Source organism: Phodopus roborovskii, unplaced genomic scaffold (assembly GCF_943737965.1).
Source record: "Phodopus roborovskii unplaced genomic scaffold, PHOROB, whole genome shotgun sequence".
Classification (NCBI taxonomy): Eukaryota; Metazoa; Chordata; class Mammalia; order Rodentia; family Cricetidae; genus Phodopus; species Phodopus roborovskii.
In genome coordinates, this window is record NW_026126447.1 from 30,334,607 (window position 1) to 30,352,972 (window position 18,366).

The 18,366-nt window shown below is 41.7% G+C and overlaps 1 protein-coding gene and 1 non-coding gene across 2 annotated transcripts in view; both read right to left on the reverse strand.

Moving 5' to 3' along the window:
* Tm2d1 (TM2 domain containing 1) overlaps positions 1 to 4,780 on the reverse strand; it is a 28,675-nt gene extending 23,895 nt beyond the window's left edge. Inside the window, exons 1-2 of the mRNA XM_051188205.1 lie at positions 4,581 to 4,780; positions 2,184 to 2,253 (exon numbers count right to left, since the gene is read on the reverse strand). Coding sequence (XP_051044162.1) covers positions 2,184 to 2,253; positions 4,581 to 4,751 — 241 coding nt within the window. The 5' untranslated portion in view covers positions 4,752 to 4,780. The remainder of the gene's footprint in view (positions 1 to 2,183; positions 2,254 to 4,580) is intronic.
* A 107-nt stretch (positions 4,781 to 4,887) lies between these two features.
* LOC127225011 (U6 spliceosomal RNA) lies at positions 4,888 to 4,992 on the reverse strand. Its single transcript, XR_007834754.1, has one exon. It is a non-coding gene; the product is annotated as a U6 spliceosomal RNA (small nuclear RNA).
* Positions 4,993 to 18,366: the final 13,374 nt, after the last annotated feature.

Below are 18,366 nucleotides of genomic sequence, written 5' to 3' on the forward strand. Positions count from 1 at the left end.
TGACAGAAAACACACACACATGGGAAACATTTCCATATTATATAGCCTTGTTAGCTCTGTCTGTAAACTATGTAAAATCAGATCTTCAAGAAACAAAACAGTATTTTAGCACTTTTCTCTCTTTTCTGTTCTTTTGAGACAGGGTTTCTCTGTGTAGACCTGGCTGTCTTGGAATTTGCTTTGTAGACCAGGCTGGCCTCAAACTCAAAAATCCACCTGCCTCTGCCTCCAGAGTACTGGGGTTAGGCTGTGAGGTTAAGATCCCCACTAGGCCCAGCTCTCTCTTTCTGCTGCTGATCACATGTAGAACCCTCAGCTTCTTCTCCAGCACCATGGAAATGTGTGTCACCATGTTTCCATCACGATGATGATGGACTAAGCCTCTGAAAATGTAAGCGTACTCCCAATAAATGCTTTCTTTATAAGAGGTGCCATGGTCAAGGTGTTCCCTTGAAGCAATAAACAAGTGACTAAAACAGGCAACTATTAAATTCTCCTAGCTTTACATGTATTTAGAATGAGAGAGGCTCCTCTAAATCATTAGAATAAGGTGCTACTCACTATCAAAAAACACTTCTCTGATATTTTTTGATAAGCAGTACACATATAAAATCTTTATCATACTGTTTTTATATCCTAAAGCTCATGTTTCAAGTACATAATATGGGCAATACAGTTCTGTGTAAATTATTGACAGGTTTCATGCTCCTCTCTCACTACAGAACACAGGCTTGCTTCAAATTCACTATATAGACCATGATGGTCTCAAGCTCATGATCTTTTTGTCTCAGCCTCCCTAGTGCTGGGGTTACAGTTGCATACTGCCATATCCAGCTTTGAGTTCTTTTCCAGTAATTAAAAACACATGTCCGAGGGTGGGCCAATGGCTCAGTGAGTAGGTACACTTCCTGCCAAGCCTGTCACCCTGAACTTGATACCTGGGAGCAGGATAAAAGGTGAGACCTGGCTACTGCAAGGTCTCCTGACCTCTACACATGTGTATTGCATATTGCCAGCACGTGCATCCAGTGGTAACTCCAATCCTAGGAGATCCAATACTCTATTTTGATTGCTACAGCCACTTGCATGCAAACAGTACATATACAGATACTCAGACACATACACATAATTTTTTTTAATTTCAAATAAGAAAATGAAACATATAAAAGTCCTAACCAGCTGGGCACCTGCAGTACTTTGAATAAAAATGCCCCCCATGGGCTCATATATTTGAAAAGGATTAGACGTGGCCTTGTTGGAAGAAATATCACAAGGGTGGAATTTGAGGTTTCAGAAGCCACATTAGGCCCAATGTCTTGCCCTCTGCCTGTGGATTTGGATGTAGCTCTCAGCTACTGCTCCAGTACCATGTGTGCTACTATATTCCTTGCCATGATGATAATGGACTAAACCTCTGACTCTGTAAGCCATCCCTCAGTAAGAGTTGCCTTGGTCATGATGTCTCTTCACAGCAACAGAACAGTGACTGAGATGCATGGTGGTATACACCTTTGATCCCAGCATGGGGAGGCAGAGGCAGGAAGATCTGTGAGTCTGAGGCTTACATAGTGAGAACTTGTCTTAAAAAGAAATGGAAACAAAACAACAACACTGACTAAAGAACTATATTTATATTTCTGTCACAAAGCTTGGCAGTTAAAGACTAAAAATATTTAAAGAGATAGATATATTTATCCTGACTTTAGTATTACACACACACACACACACACACACACACACACACACGGCCCAAAACATTTCATCATACAATATGCACTATACTGATGCTTTCATATATCAGTCAAATATAAACTTAAATAAAACTTAAAAAACATGAGCTATATGAGTGGATTCTAAGGTTTTAAAATAAGTTAAGTATAAAATAACAGAAAACATCCCATTTATGTAATTAAGAAACATTGCTTCTTAACTTCAAGAGTGACACTGGGTGTAACTCTGGAAGAGCACGCAGGGATCCCTGGCTTCAATCCCAAGCACAAAAGTTAGTTTATTAACCAATCAATCAATTGAATGTTCATAATTTTTAATTAGTTTCCAAATCTAAATTGTTCTGAAAACTGAACAATCACGTCTAACACAACATAAAACACATTTATTAATTGTTCTTTGAAATAGTTAAAATCTTACAAACTATTTTAAAGACAAGATTCTAGAAATCTTACCATGAGCTGTGTAGTTTGTACAGTTAACTGGTTCTTGAGTAGCATCATTTATTGATGGTTCTTTACAAATATATGTTTAAAAAGTTAAGGAAATTTGAATTATATTTCTAGCATAAAATACTATGTTTTAAATGCCTTATAACTCTTGTTGATTCACATGTACAGAGAGACTGAGTTTGTACTAGTCAACAAATTCAGATATAAATACACTATTAAACTTGGCGTGGTGGTACATGTCTTTAATCCCAGCATTTGGGAGGCAAAGGCCTATGGATCTCTGTGAGCTCAAAGCCAACGTGGTCTACAGAGTGAGTTCCAGGATAGCTAGGGGTATGTAAGGAGACTCTGTTTTAACCAAACCAAACCAAACCTAAATACACTTTTAGTGTTGCTTAGATAATAGTTGAAAATTAAATTACAGGAAGTCATATAAAATAAATTTATATCAAAAGTTCTAGCAGATGATGCCATCTTCAAAGACCATCGATTAAAGAATAAGCAAAAAGCAACAATCAAATTAAAAATCTTGCCCATTGTTGAGGGCTCATGTTTTTCTTTAATCCCATCACTCAGAGAGGCAGAGGCAGGTGGACCTCTGTGAGTTCCAGGATAGCCAGGAAACCCTGTCTCAAAACCCAAAATAAATGAATGGATAAATAAATAAAATAAAAATCTACCAAATTATTTTAAGTTTAAAAACAAATCCAGTCCCAGAGCTCTGGATTCAACTAATTCACAATTTCATGTAACACAAAGTTTCAAGGAAGATACTATTTGTTATTCCTACACCACAAATGCACAGCTGAGGTTCAAACTTTCAGTCATGTAAATGACAGGCAGCAAAATCAGGTGTCCTGATTCCAAGCCTTGGGCACTTTGCATATGACTATAGAAAGGTGGCTGTTTTCTCTGTGGTCACTGACTCCAGGAGGATTTTTAAGTTTCTAAAAACCCCTCTAATAGATGCTAAAACTGTAAGAATGTTTTTAAGTTTTATTTTCTTAAGATTTTATGATTCACATCCCAATAAAGTAGATATGGTGCATACAAGATGTCTCTAGTCACAGCATGACACTCATTTAGAACTTCTAAATCACTACTGGAAATATCTTTAGTTAGGTCATTAAGACAACATGCAGTTGTCACCATCTCAGAGTTCCACAGGCTTCTCACCAGGGTTCAACAATTCATAATTAGCTCAGTTACTTCTTAGAAGACACTTGTGTTTTTCCTAAGACAATACTAAACTCAGTATTCAGAAACTCCATGCATATTGGGATTAGCAAGTTATGAGGTGCTCTGTGAAAATCTATGCATACAGACGTTACAGAATTTTCTTAATTTTAACATTTTTCTTGGTCTTTCTTGCTTCTGCAGGTTTGAGTATCTGTATACAAATGTTTGAGGCATTGTGTCAGTACTCCAAGCTTTGTTCAAACCCAGTGATTTGAGTATAACACACATTTCACCTTGTTTCTCTATTTCAATGTTGTAATAGACATTCACCTACTCTTATTTCAGACTGGTCATCTGTAAATAACAACTAACACAATTGCTGTGTTGCTGATACCTACATGTTTTATTAATAAGAAAATAGACATAATTTTCTCATTCAAGAGCCCCCCCCCCCATCCCTAACGAAGGAGCTATTGCCAGTTGATGGCTTCTAAGTCACAGAGCCATAGTTTTAAAGGTGAGGTCCCAGGTAAGTCAACCATGCCAGCCTGGATAGCCTCACACTGACTCCCTAGGTTTTTTTTTTTTTTTTTGGGGGGGGGGGAGGGGGAGGAGAAGTTAAGAGGAAGTGAAAGGGTCAAAGCATTTCTGGAAGGAGTTAGGGTTTGAAAAGTAACGGTAAATACACTGGAAATCCACTGGATGAAATTCTTACAAGGTATTAATCCAAATATTACATTTTAAAATATTGAAGGGGATCTCTTATTTTCAAACACATAATAATCGTTTGTCTAAGAGCACAAAGTAAAGCAGTCAATTAATTGCCTGGCAGTCCGTCTGAGGATGGCTGGGGGTGATGTACGTAACGTTAATGACAAACGACAAATATGCACTGGCTCACTATTAACATCTGTCTCCTTCAACACCTGCAGACTTTCAGGGAAGCCTCTGTCGGTGTCGGCATGTCTAGTATCTGGGACAAAGCCGGCTGGATGTGCCTGTTTGAATAAAACCCGGGGTCAACCAGCAAAGGAAGTGCCGAGCTCTGGTCGGTGCAGGGGAAAGCACACGGTGCTGGGCCCGGCCCTCCGTCCCCACAGCCCTCCCTCCTCACCTCCCGGGGTCCATTGGTCGCTAGAGCCGCAGCAGACGCCGCGCTCCCCAGCCCCAGCCCCAGCCCCGGGTCCTGCTGAGCGCCTATGACCCGCGGCTTTCCGGAGGATATTGTCCCACTCTGAGGTCCTCACACTTGGGCGTCTCCTCGCTCCCGACGGCGCCAGAGGCAGCGGCTCCCCAGTGTCCCGCGGCGACCGTCACGAGCCACAGAGTGCGGAGGAGGCCCGGAGGCCCCGCCGGGGGCGAAGCCTGACCCGCGGGCCAGGCGGCCGCCATGTTGGGCTCCGCGTCCTCGCGCTTCCGGTTCCGCCTGGGAGAAGAGGAAAGGCCTTAAAGGGGCCTGGCTCCAATGGGGCAGCGCAGGGCTTCGGAAAGCTGCTCCCTGGGGTAAAAGGGCTCAGTCAGATAGGCGAGATTTTTTTTTTTTTTTAATATGTTTTCATGTCATACTTGCGAAGGGACCATGCTAATTTCTGCATCGTTTCAATTTTAGTATATATACTGCTAAAACAAGCATGGAAATTTAAAAAAAAAAAAAAAAAAAAAAAAAAAAAAAACACCAAGCTAGGAGATGGCTCAGTGTGTAAAGGCACTTTGTTCCTGAGCTTGACTTTCTAGATTCAATCTCTAGGACCTACAAGGTGGGAGGAGCAAACCAACTCACATAAGTTGTCCCCTGACCTCCACACCTGTGCTGTGGCACACACACATAAAATGAATATAATAAGACAATACTCAATTAGGGGCCTCCTCGTGTGTAAGTCCCTGAAAACTCCTCCTTGTAATGAGCCACAACTGGCATTTAAGTGCTGGGAGACAGACCCAGAGTTCATGCAGGCTTCTTCCAACTCTTTAGTGGACACCACCTTTGATCCTGGAGGCCCCAAAGGATGGGAGTTTCCCTATGGTTGGAAGAATTTGGATTTAGATTGTTTAGAACTTGCTGGAAGCACATTCATCTTTGAAGATCAATTACATAGATGCCATACACGTTATACTGTAACAACATAAAGGACTGGAGTCCAAGGACTAGATATAATACAAGGCTAAGAATCAGAATATCAGCCGGGCAGCTGTGGTAGACACCTTTAATCCCAGCTCTTGTGAGGCAGAGTCCAGCAGGTATCTGTGAATTTGAGGCCAGTCTGGTCTACGGAGTTATAGGACAGCCAAACCTACAAAGAGAAACCCTGTCTCAAAAAACAACAAATAATCAAACAAATTAGAATATTAGGACTGGAGAGATGCTCAGGAGTTTAGATCGTTTTCTGTTCTTTTAGAGGACTGGGTTAGGTTCCAAGCACCCATGTGGTACCTAAAGAACTCCTCTTGTTCTTTAACCCTCTTGTGGCCTCCTCAAGCAGGAGGCTCAGTGGGTAAAGACCCTTGCTGCCATGCCTGACAAGCTAAATTCAATCCCCGGTTCCCACATGATGGAAGTAAAACACACACACACACACACACACACACGAAATAAAAATAAATCTTAAAAAATGAATCAGAATCAGTTACACATCTTACAAGAGGATAAAAAAAATCAACTTTCTATTTAAGTACTTGTAATGTTCTGGTTGATTTTTAAGATACAACATAAAGGGGCTGGAGAGATGGCTCAGCCGTTAAAGGCTAGGCTCACAACCAAAAACTTAAGATACAACATAAGGAAGACCAAAGGACTAAAGAAAACATTTTCTGCTTCAGTTTTATTGGAATTATGACAAAATTAGATGGTTTCCTGATGAATGCAAGAATACTGCTGATCTGTTTATCAATTTTAGTACAGACTTTAAACAATTACTTGGAACTGCTGATGCTTTGCTGATTAATCCCATTACAGAATCTATTTTCATGGTTTTAATGATTATCTTAATTGTCTTCTAAGATATGTAAAATTTTAAAGAATTAAAAGGTTTCTATAAGACATCAATGAAACTATGAAATGTTTGGCTTTTGTACTGAGAAGGTGGTGGAGTTGCCTAGCATGCATAGGTCCCTGGACTTAGTCTTCAGCATCATTTGAACAGAAAATTGACAGGTTAATTCCTGATCTTTGGAGCATGCAGGGCATCCAGCATAGTCTAATTGGCTCCCGCTTCATTGAGAGTTTCTAGTTCAAAAAACCAAAGTGGATGGCTCCTGAGGAGTAAACCCAAGGTTCATTTCTGACCTACACATGCAGACTGATGCACACGTTCTGGCATATACATCCCCCCCTTCACCCCCAACCACACATACAAAATAAAGCCAACTCTTTTATTTTAGACTGTTCTTTAGGTTCATTTTTATGTTGTGCATATGAATGTTTTGCCTACATGCATAAGTGTGTACCATGTGCATGCCTTTTGTTCCCATTGGAACTGGAGTTATGGGTGGCTGTGGGTCACAATATGAGTGTTTGGACTGGAACCTCAGACCTCTGCAAGAACACAAATACTCTTAACCAAGGAGCCATCTTTTCAGATCCATGACCTACTCTTACATGCTAACTATATTTCATCTTGAATGCCATATGGAAGATCTAAAACTAATTTTATCAGAGACCATCTCATAAATCAAAATAAACCATCTCTTCTACATTTCACTACCAATAATTCCTTCTATCAGATTCAGTACTTGGAACCAGGTGCTGGGGATATGGCTCAGGTAGTAAAATGTTGCTAAGCAAGCATGAGGATCTAGCACCCAAGTAAAAAGCTGGGCAAAGTAATATACATTGTAATCCTTGTGCTGGGGTGGAAGAAAGAGGTGGGCCCCTGATTTGGGTTTCTTAGCCTATTAGTCTAGCTAAATCTGTGAGTTCCAGGAGAACCAAAAGAACTGGTCTCAAAAATGAGGTATAGAAGCAATAAAGGGTTACACCCTTGACATTCACCTCTGGCCAATACTTTAGACACATATTAACTATATATGTATACATTATACATAAAATTTGGGAACTTTTTTTTTAATCTTCAATTTTCTCCATGTTTTGCAGTATCTTCATCTGATTATTAAACAACCAATATCACTGTTTGTGTTTCAACTGGGGAGGCAAAAGGGTGAAGAAGGATCTTGCTATGTAGCCATGCTGGCTTGGAACTTAATGAGGGGATTCTTCAGTCTGTCTCCTGGGTGAGGGAACCACCACACCTGACACACATCCACCTAGCTCTGCCTCCTGAGTGCTGGGATTGACAGTGTGCTGCAACCTCCACCGCATGGCTATCCAACCTGTATTTTCACCCTACTTCATGTTATCTTTGTTTCCTATATCTTTTGCTACAGTGACTGCTTTTACTATAAGCCCCCTCTCTCCAAGATCCTCAATCCAGTTTTGCACAGTTTCTAGACCAATCTCTCAATAAAAAAAGGGGGTGGGTCTCTACCATATTTAAAATTCTATTAAAAGTTTTCAGGGATGAACGAAGTAGCATAAACCTGTTGTGCTGTTTAGTTTTGTGTCGACTTGATATACGTTAGTATGCTGAGAGAAGGGAACTTCAATTAAGAAAATGCTTCTATTAGATCCCTTGTCTGTCTTGGAGGATGTTTTCTTAACTAGTGATTGAGGGCTCAGCCCATTGTGGGTAGTGCCATGCCTGGGCTGGTGTGCTATGTGTACTGTACACTGTGAAGATGTTTTGCTCTCATTGGGCTAATAGAAAGCCAACTGGCCAATGGCTAGATAGAAAGAGGTTGAGCAGGAGACCAAGACTGACAAAGTTCTGGGAAGAAAACTATGTGGAGTCTCCTTTCAGATGCAGAGGAAGCAGGAGATGAATATGCCTTGCTGAAAAAGCATTATAGAATGTGGTAGAGAGTAGATAAGGTATGGATTAATTTAAGTTGTAAGAGCTACTTAGTAGCAAGCCCAAGCTATCCTGGAACAAGTGTAGGCTGTCCTAGAACTTGCTTTGTAGACCAGTCTGGCTTTAGATTCACAGATATCTTCTTGCCTCTGCCTCCCTGCAATTACAGGGGTGTGTCACCATCACTGCCCAGCTTAACTCTCATTTTAAATTAACTCATATTTTTTTTAAAAATGTATTTAATTGTTATATGTTGTTTAATTGTTACAGTGTTCAGTCTGCCTCTATGCCTGCATGCAAGAAAAGGGCACCAGATCTCATTCTAGATGGTTGTTTGCCTCCATGTGGTTGCTGGGAATTAAACTCAGAGCAGCCAGTGCTTTTAACCTCTGAGTAATTTCTGCAGGCCAGCCCATATTTCTTACCTACCCTCTGCCATGTGACTCATCTTATTACATCATTTCCTACATGTTCTGCTTCCTCTGCCTCTGCTAGTGTCTCCTCTGACTCTGACTTTCTTTTTCCCAACATCCTTAGTTTGGTTGTCCCACCTACACTTCCTGCCTGGCTACCGACAGTCAGCTCTTTATTAAACCAATCCAAGTGTCAAATCTTTACAGTACACAAAAGAATTATTCCACAGCAGCTCTGTGTGGTATCAACAGCTTAACAGTATTAATTCTCCCAACCTGTGAGCATTTGTGTTTGTGTTCTTTTCGTCTACTTTCATTAGTGTTCCATAACATGGCAGAACATTCATTTCCACTGTTAAATTTATTCCCAAGTGTTATGGTTTTAATTGTCAACTTGATACAGTCTAGAATCCCCTGGGAAGAGTCTCAGTGAAGGACTGTCTAGTCAGGTTGGTCTGTGGGCAGGTCTTTGTGGGACTACCATGATTACAGTGAGGTGGGGATGATCAGCACACTGGGGGTGGTACCATTCCCTAAACAGGGGTTCTGAACTGTTTTGCTTTTTTTTTTTTAAAGTCTTCTTTGCTGTTTCTCAACTATGTGTGAATGTAATTGTTTCATGTTCCTGCTACCTTGTCTTCCCCACATTGATAAGCTGTAACCTGGAATTATGAGCCAAATAATCTCTCTCCTATATTGTTTTTAAACACACACACACACACACACACACACACCAGGGTTTCACTATATAGCTCTGGCTGGGTTGGAATCCCCTATAGAGACCTGGTTAGTATTGATCTCACAGAGATTTTTCCTATACCTGCCTCCTTCTAAGTTGCTTGAGTTCGAGTATTTTATTACAGTGTTGTAGGATATTTGATTATACTGTGAAACTTTGAGACTGTATTAATAAAATTAACCTTGGATCAGGGGACAGAGCCAGAGACTAGTTGACAAGAATTAGCTATAGTGAGTGCAGAGGACCTGGGAAGATGGAAAGAGAGGCACACAGGAAAGATTTAGAGATTTTCAGCCTTTTAAGTTTGGGACGATAGGAGAGATACTCTTTTGCTGGGTCTCCAGCCAGAAATGAAGGTCTTCTCTGATATAGCAGGCTTTCACCCCAATATCTAATTCCCAAGTCTTTATTTGTGGCAGAATATTATTTTAAGGTGTGTGACTTTTTTTTTTATGCTGCATTTGTTTAACACTGTGAAGTTGGGATTCTTTGCCTGTCTAAAACACCTGATGACCTAATAAAGAGCTGAACAGCCAATAGAGAGGCAGGAGCAAGGATAGGCAGGGTTGGCAGACAGAAAGTATAGATAGAAGGAGGAACAAGGAGCAACAAGGAGAGCAATAGGAGAACAAGGAGAGGGCGATGGCAGGGGCCAGCCAGCTACCTAGCCACCCAGCCAGCCAAAGAGTAAGAAGGAAAGTAACATATATAGAAGTAAGAAAAATAAGTGGGTTAATTTAAGAAAAGCTGGCTAGAAACTAGCCAAGCTAAGGCTGGGCATTCATAACTAAGAATTAGCCTTGTGTGTGATTTATTTGGGAGCTGGATGCTGGCCCTTCAAAAGACACCCCCCCCCCCAAAAAAAAGACAAGAGTAAAATACTGCACAACATTTATTGGTAAACAGAACAACTTAGATAAAGCAACATTTAACATTATAGCAGTAGCTAGGCAGTGGTAGTGCACAGCCTTTAGTCAGCACTCGGGAGGCAGAGTCAGGCAGATCTCTGTGAGTTTGAGACCAGCCTGGTCTACAGGAGCTAGTTTCAGGACAGCCTCTAAAGCCACAGAGAATCCCTGTCTCGAAACAAACAACAACAAAAACTAACAAACAAACAAACAGCAGTAGTGTGCTGACTCCTTGCCAACTTGACACAGAAACATTGTTAGGCTTCTACCTTTACTTTCTCACTCATCTTCAAGATCACATATTAATAACAGCACAATATAAAATACCTTACAAACTTAAAAATTCCCAGGCATTACAAATTCAAACACGTTAAAACTCGGTCTTTATAAAAATCCAATTTTTTTTTAAACCTGAAATCTCTTTAAAAGTTTATTCTCACAACTATGGGCTTCTGTGAAGTAATAAATAAGTTAAATACATACTTCAAGAGGGAAAAACCAAGGCAGAGTCACCATCTAAACAAAGCAACACCAAACTCCGACAGTATAAGTAACTCAACATCCCATGTCTGGGGTTCACTCAGGATCTTCTGGGCTCCTCCAAGGGCATGCTCACTTTTCTGGCTCTGCCCTCTGCAGCAGACACAGCTTGTTTCTAAGCTTGGGCTGGCTCCATTCCTGTGCTGCTGCTGTTCTTGGTTGTCATCTCATGGTACTGGAGTCTCCAAAATGCTGGGGTCTGCTACTGGGCTGTACTTTCACCAATAACCTCTCACAGGCTCTCTTAATGGTGTCAAAACTCAACTTCTCTACATGACCCTCTCAGTCCTGGGCCTTCAACTGCCACTGAGGCTGTGTCTTCACTACTGTCCTCTCCTTGCCTCTCACAGTGCCAGCCTCAGCTGCTCTCCATGACTACTTCAAGCCTTCAAAAACAGTACTGGGTGACTCTTACACTCTTCACATTAAGCTGCCAGTTTGAGGTATAATCTTGGCTGACACTGGAACACAGCTTCTGTGCTGACACTGAAGATAGTTCCCAGAAGAGTTCACCTTAATTATGCTGGTCTTTTGTTTGTTTGTTTAATGGGCATTGGTGTTTTACTTGCATGTTATGTCTTTGTGAGAGTGTTAGATCTTCGAAGTAAAGACAGCTGTGAACTGCCTTATGAGTGCTGGGAATTGAACCTTTGTCCTCTGGAAGAGCAGAGCTGCCAGTGCTCTTAACTGCTGAGCCACCTTTTCGGCCCCAGCTGGTATCTGCCAAATCACTGCTAATTTCTCAGCTCCAGCAGATTAGCATTGAATATCTCATCAGCAAAGGTTTCACTTTTAATAGTTTAATAGTTCTGATATATATATATATATATATGTATGTATGTATGTATGTATATATATATATATATATATAATAGTTCTCTCTCTCTCTGTGTGTGTGTGTGTGTGTATGTGTGTGTGTGTGTGTGTATGTGTGTGTGTGTGTATGTGTGTGTGTATTGTTTTGTTTTTCAAGGCAGGGTTTCTCTGTATTGTTCTGGTGCCTGTTCTGGAACTCGCTCTGTAGATCAGGCTAGCCTCGAACTCTCAAAGATCCACCTACTTCTGCCTCCCGAGTGCTGGGATTAAAGGTGTGTGCCACCGCCTGGTCCTATATATTGTTAATCACAGCTGATTCTTCAGCCCCAGCTAACTAGAACCACAGAATCTTAATTCAAAATAACAAATGACCTGTTAGAGTTTTTAAACTTCTAAAACTTCACATGCTAGACTTCCATCTTCTATATTGCCTTCAGCATTGTTACCTTCCAAGCTCCTACAGAACAGCTGCAGTGAAGCACCATGACCCAAAGCAAGTTGAGGAGCAAAGATTTATTTTGCTTCAAATTCTATATGGTAGTACATCATTGAAGGAAGTCACATCAGGAAGTCAAACATGGCAGAAACATGGAGGCAGGGGCTGATGCAGAGGCCATGGTGGAGTACCAGTTAATGGCTTGATCTTCATAGCTTACTCAGCCTTTCTTATAGAACCCAGGACCACCATTCCAGGGATGGCACCACTCACAATGAGTTGGATCCTCCCCTCATTAAACTAAGAAAATGTTATACAGCTAGATTTTATGGAGGCATCTTCTCAATTGAGGTTTCTACCTTTCAGATAACTCTACAGTGTTATCTGACCAGCACAAGTAGGAGAAGGAACTAAGATACCAGGGTTACTTACTTGATTTCATTGTTAGCAAGTCCATTATTTGGTATCAAGAAAGCTATTGATTTTTAATTTTTACTCATTTATTTTTTGAGAGAAGCTCAGTCTCACTATTCACTGTAATAGTTCAGGCTGGCCTGAATTTATTATGTAGCTTAGGCTGACTTTGAACTCGTGGCACATCTTGTTTAACCAAGGGAATCCTGCGATTACAAGTGTGTTTTTCTTTCTTTCCTTTTCCACGTTTGTGTGTGTGAGAGAGAGGGCATGGTCCACTGGCATTGGGAGCATATGAAGGTCAGAAAACAACTTGCTGGAGTTGGCTTGACCTTTTTAATATTTGGATTCCTTGGATAGAACTTGAATGCAGGTGGTCTTGCCCACCCAACTTTGATTTTTGTCCAGTGATTTTGTATCCTACTATTTCACAGGCTTTTCTACACTTAAAATTATGACGTCCATAAAAGAGATTTCCTTTATTTTTATTTATTTATATTTGCTTCTTTTCTATTAGTGTGCTCTTTACTTCTTGTCTGTTTTAGACACAGGGACTTAACAATACTACTTGAAACCCCAGAGGGCTGGGATTTTGCCCAGCACTACCCGTTGCTTACTTTCCTTGCCTATTACTCTGGTTGAGTTTCCAATAGTATGTTGAGTAGGCCAGGTGAAAATGGACACCTTTATTTATTCCTTACATTAGACAAAAATTGCATGCCTTCTTACGAAGCCTAACAATGTTATATCCTTAAAAATAAGCACGCAGCCATAAACTATCAAGTGCACAGCCAGCAAATGTCCTCATATTGCAGTTGTTTGTATATATTTATTTTTCGAGGATACCATTTTTTTTTCTATCATCCCGTCAATCACAGTGCTTAATAGTTCATTTATTCAGTAAGATATCTTATGGTTGATTCTCTTTAGCATTGAGTAGATGCTTAGCATCAAAATTCTAAATAAAAAACCCACCAATAATTACATTTAGGATGATGAGGACACAGAGATCGACATTTATGAAATTTCATGTCGAGTCAGCACATCTAGAAAACATAAAGGGCACAAGAAGACTGGAACCGAGGTGCATGGGGCTTGGACTAAGTGGACATCACCCCGCAGTTGCAAGCATACTGCCCCGCCTTGCGTGGGGTCTTGCTCTCAGATCCGCGCCGGCGGCCCACACCTCCGCACCTGCCGCACGCCCCACGTCTCATCCGCGCTCGGTAGCCCGACTCACCCGCAGAACTTGGGCTAATAGCAGCCCACGGGCTCCCGCTCGCCCCGCCCCACCCCGCCCCGCCCGGCTCCGGCCGAGGTCCAGAGAGGACCAGGTGAGGAGGCCGCCGCTGCACTTCCGTCCAGGTGAGCAGGCCATCGCACTTCCGCCCAGGTGAGGGCAGCCTCCCAACTTCCGCCAGGTGTGGAGGCCGGGCCCGCGCAGCCCTGCGGCTTCCACAGCGCTGTCGCCTGACCAGGTAACGCTTGCGGCGCTCCGAGCGGGGGCCTCGGGGGAGCCGTGACCCGCCTCTGCGAACGGTGCTCCGGGCAGTCGCAGGCCCCACGGCGGGCCGCGGCGCGGCTTATCTGCCCCGCGCCGACTTTCAGGCCTCCGGGCCTGGGATCCCAGCGGTCGCGCGTGCCCGCGGCCTCAGGGAGTGGGGCGGAGCCTCCGCGCAGATGGCGGGAGGGAGCGGAGGGAGCGGAGGGACCGAGCGAGCTGGCCTGGGGTGGTCCTCGCGCCCCTCGGGCTTCTCTCGGAGTAGCTGGGCGGTGGCTCTCAATCTTTCGGAAAGTTACTGGATTCCTGCCTGCCAACAAGGTCTGGAAAAGTATTTCCAGGTCTTTCCCAACTTTCGAATGCCCCTGCCTTCCCCAAAGGCTGAATCTTCCCCTTGCACTTTGTCCCTTTGGCTCTTATCACTTCGGATTCCAAAGCCTTGTTGACTGGCTTGTCTCTGCGGTTTAGAGGCCACTCCTTTGCTTTGCCTGGTTTCTCTAGCTTGCCTCTTACCTGCTTCTGACCTATGGTCTCATCAGCGGTAGGTGTCCAACCAGTCAGTGTCTCTTCCGATGACGAAGTCTGCTGAGACCCAGAACAGTCTTGGTTCCTTGCAACTGCTGGATCACGTTCCAGGCTGATTAGCCTCACCCTGGCTTCGGATTCACCATTTCTAGAGAAAGCTAGGGAGAGGTGGGATAAACGGAAATCTGTTTACTTTGCAGAATTAGAAAATGTAAAGTCATGACCTTTTGCTGTTCCTAGGACCCTAATGGTCTTTATAAAGACTATTAAAATTTAAGATAATTTGAAAGTTAATACAGATGTGGAGGGTTTGTTTTGTTTTTTAATGCTAGAATTTTGCAAACTGATTGCAAAGCGTTTATACCCTTACTAGTTTAGATGCATACAATGGCCTTGTCATCAGAAGAATGATTTGATCTCAAGTTGGATTGTCTGAAGTTGCCAACTCACATTGAATCTGGCTTAATCTAATCTCCAGTTCTGAGTCATGATTGGTCCAGTGGTGAGGGCTTTGCATCTAGGACCACACACATACTGAGTAGGTGCTCCACCCTTAGTTCCTTCTGCAGCTGTTGTGTTTGTATGAAGTTAACATAAATTCACTGTAGGGAAGACAAGAGTTTTCCAAAAAGGGGACAAAACAAAGTACAGACTTAGGAGTGGACTTTCTGTGGAGAAGGTGGGAAAAGGAAGATGATGAGAGAGGAGTAATGGGGTGGTTTGTTTATGGAAATGACAAACCACACTCTATACTTGTCTGAAATTGTTAAAGAATTAAAAGAAGAAAAAGATAGCAGCACCAGAAACCCATTTCACCATTGAGAAAAAGGCAATAAGTAACACGACTTTTCTTTCACTCTGTTTCTCTGTGTCCTACTGTCCTGGAACTACTATCTGTAGACTAGGCTGTCCTAGAACTCACAGAGAGATCCTCCTGCCACCTGAGTGCTGGAATTAGAGGTGTGTGCCACCACTGCTGGGCTCACTTTGTACTTTTTGGGGGTACACTTTGTATTTTTAAAGGTAGGGATATCTGTGTTTTCTTGGAATGAATTCACTTTTAAAATTTTGGATTTTTCGGCAGTAGCCCAGCATTTTCTATTCTTTACAATAGGGTTTAATAATTATCTTTACATCAAACTGCCAAGTAGTCTGAGCTTGCTTGGTTTGTTAAAGTTTAACAAAAATGTATTAGCTTGGGGAAGTCACAAAACGGGTTACTTTGCTGACATCTTTGCTCATATTGGTAGGAGAGCTAAGTTTCCAGAGAAAACAGGGATATGCTGTCTTAATATTAGAGTACATACAACCACTGCTAACTTTTTTTAATCTAGGATTTTTTTTTTTACAGATTTAGACATTTTTTAGAGCCCCCAGTGTAGATTCAATTGCAAATGGAAGGAATTTTAATGTTTGCCAGTTCCTTGCTTTATTTGTATTTATTGGTGCCGAGGATGGATGGACACCCAGGGCTTGTACATGCTGAGCACTTGCTCTACCAACAGACAATACCTTCTATTTAGTGAGATGAATAGATAGGTGCTGAGGACCGAGTAGAGTTTAATGATGAGCTTTGATCCTACTTGTAGCTTTTGGCAAGTGACTTGTGCTGGTCCCCCATTTGGAAATGATCTGCCTCACTGAGAATTGAGAGATTGGAAGGAAACAGGTCTAGAATGTGTCTTGTAGCAGCAAGCCATTTTTTTTTTTCCTCCACTTTCATCTCTGGTCAGATGTGAGGAAGAACTCAAGCCTGTAAGCATTCTTATCTGAATAGTCAGAGATTGAGTTGAGACGCAAACGTCTGTTAAAAACATTGCAAAGATCTTTCTGAAAAGGTCCAGGTTTATAGGTCAGGACTTTGTTGTGAACAAAGTGAAGTGGAGCTCTTTGGGACCAAGATGCATCATACATACGAAATGCATACTAGCTTTCTGAAGACAGTGTAAAAAAGTTTAGAATATCATATTTTTACATTACATGCTTAAGTGATGCTTTGTATATAATGGATTAAGGAAAATTCGTATTAAAGTTAACTTTGTCTTTTATATGACACTATCAGAAATCTTTAGGACTTACTATTTTTATTTTCTATTTTTAGTTTTTTTTTTTTTTAATGAATTATGTTTTTCCTGCATGTATGTCTATGTGAGGGTATTGGATACCCTGGAGCTGGAGTTACTGACAGTTGTGAGATATCATGGAGGTGCTGGGAATTAAACCCAGGTCCTCTGGAAGACCTGCCAGTGCTCTTAACCACTGAGCCATCTCAATGGCCATTTTTATTTATTTCTAAAATTACATGTACGTGTGGTTATGTGCAAGTGAATGCAAGTGCCTGTAGAGGGAGGCCAAGTTAATGCCCTGACATGGCTTCTGGGAACTGAATTTGTATCCTCTGTAAGAGCAGTGTGCACCCTTAACTGTTCAGCCATCTCTCTAGCCCTTGCCAAAATTTTAAAATTAATTTGTGGCTCACATTCTACGGGAAAACACTAGATAAGGATTGTGTGTATATTTACCCTTGAGGGGGAATGATTAACACTCCAATAAATTGACTTGTGTTTGACACAATGGCCTCAAACTCACCCTCCTCTTGTCTTTGAAATGCTGGGATTACAGATGTATCATCATGCTGACTTTAAAGGTTTTAAACTGACTCGGTGGTGTAGGGTGTTCTGAGTTAAGAGGGGCAATGAAAGAAAGAGGGTCACTTCAGAATGTAATTCAGGCTCTGAGAGGGGGAAGGAGGGAGTGAACTGCAGAAGCATATTTATTGATTGTTACGCAGGAGTGAAACAAGTTCCTAAACCAAAACAAAACCAAAGCCAGATCTCACCTGTGTTTCATCACATCCCTTCAACTTTAGTCCTTATTGTATACTTTTTGCAGTACCTAATAATGCAAGATGTTCCAGGTAGGTCAGGATTGTCTTGTGACCAAAGTTAGGCAAAGACTGTAACGCTCCTTCAGAAAAACAACTCTATAAATCACAGAAAACAAGCACTGTTTTCTGATAAGTAAAAATGTCTCCTGGTAGTGGGTAACTCCACCATTGCAATAAGCCAATTATGCCAAATTAAAGTCCAGGTTTTAAATTGCTCAAAGCATTCCGGGGTGTTCTGGGGAAATAAGGGAAACCATGAGGCTTTTCCCAAGGAGGGAGCCTTAAATACCCTTTAGGGGAGGAGCCACTGCTTGGTGGGCTCTGCTCTCTCAGAGGCAGGGTCTGGAGAAAGAGAGAGGGCGGAGGTGGGGCTTCCACCTGCATGTTTTCTACAATGTTATCTTGAAGGTCTAAGTACCCCCAACAAATAGCTGTTACATTCTAATGTTTACCCTAGATACAATGACTCTAATTTTTTCTCTACATGGTAGTGCATGCCTTTAATCCTAGCACTTGGTAGGCAGAGGCAGCTAGATCTCTGTGAGTTTCAAGTTAGCTTGGTATATATAGCAAATTCTGGACCAATCAGGGCTACATAGTGAGACCCTGTCTCAAAAAACACCAAAAAGAAAAAGAAAATACCAAAATCAAAACAAAACTCCAATATATTGGCTTTTCCTTAGTCTCTTGTTTTGTATTAATTGCACTGATGAAAAGTTTTATTGTTCAGTCTTCTCAGTATTGATTACATAGCAAAACCTCAATTGACCTATTGACTTCTTTGAAATTCCAGAATGTCATGTAATTTTGATTGAAAAGAGATGCCAACAACAGTAATAGCTGTCCGTCCATTGTTTGTTAGTGGTTTGTTGAGTGCCATGTGCTATGTATGCCAAATTTAGTCATCTCAACAATTAGATATTT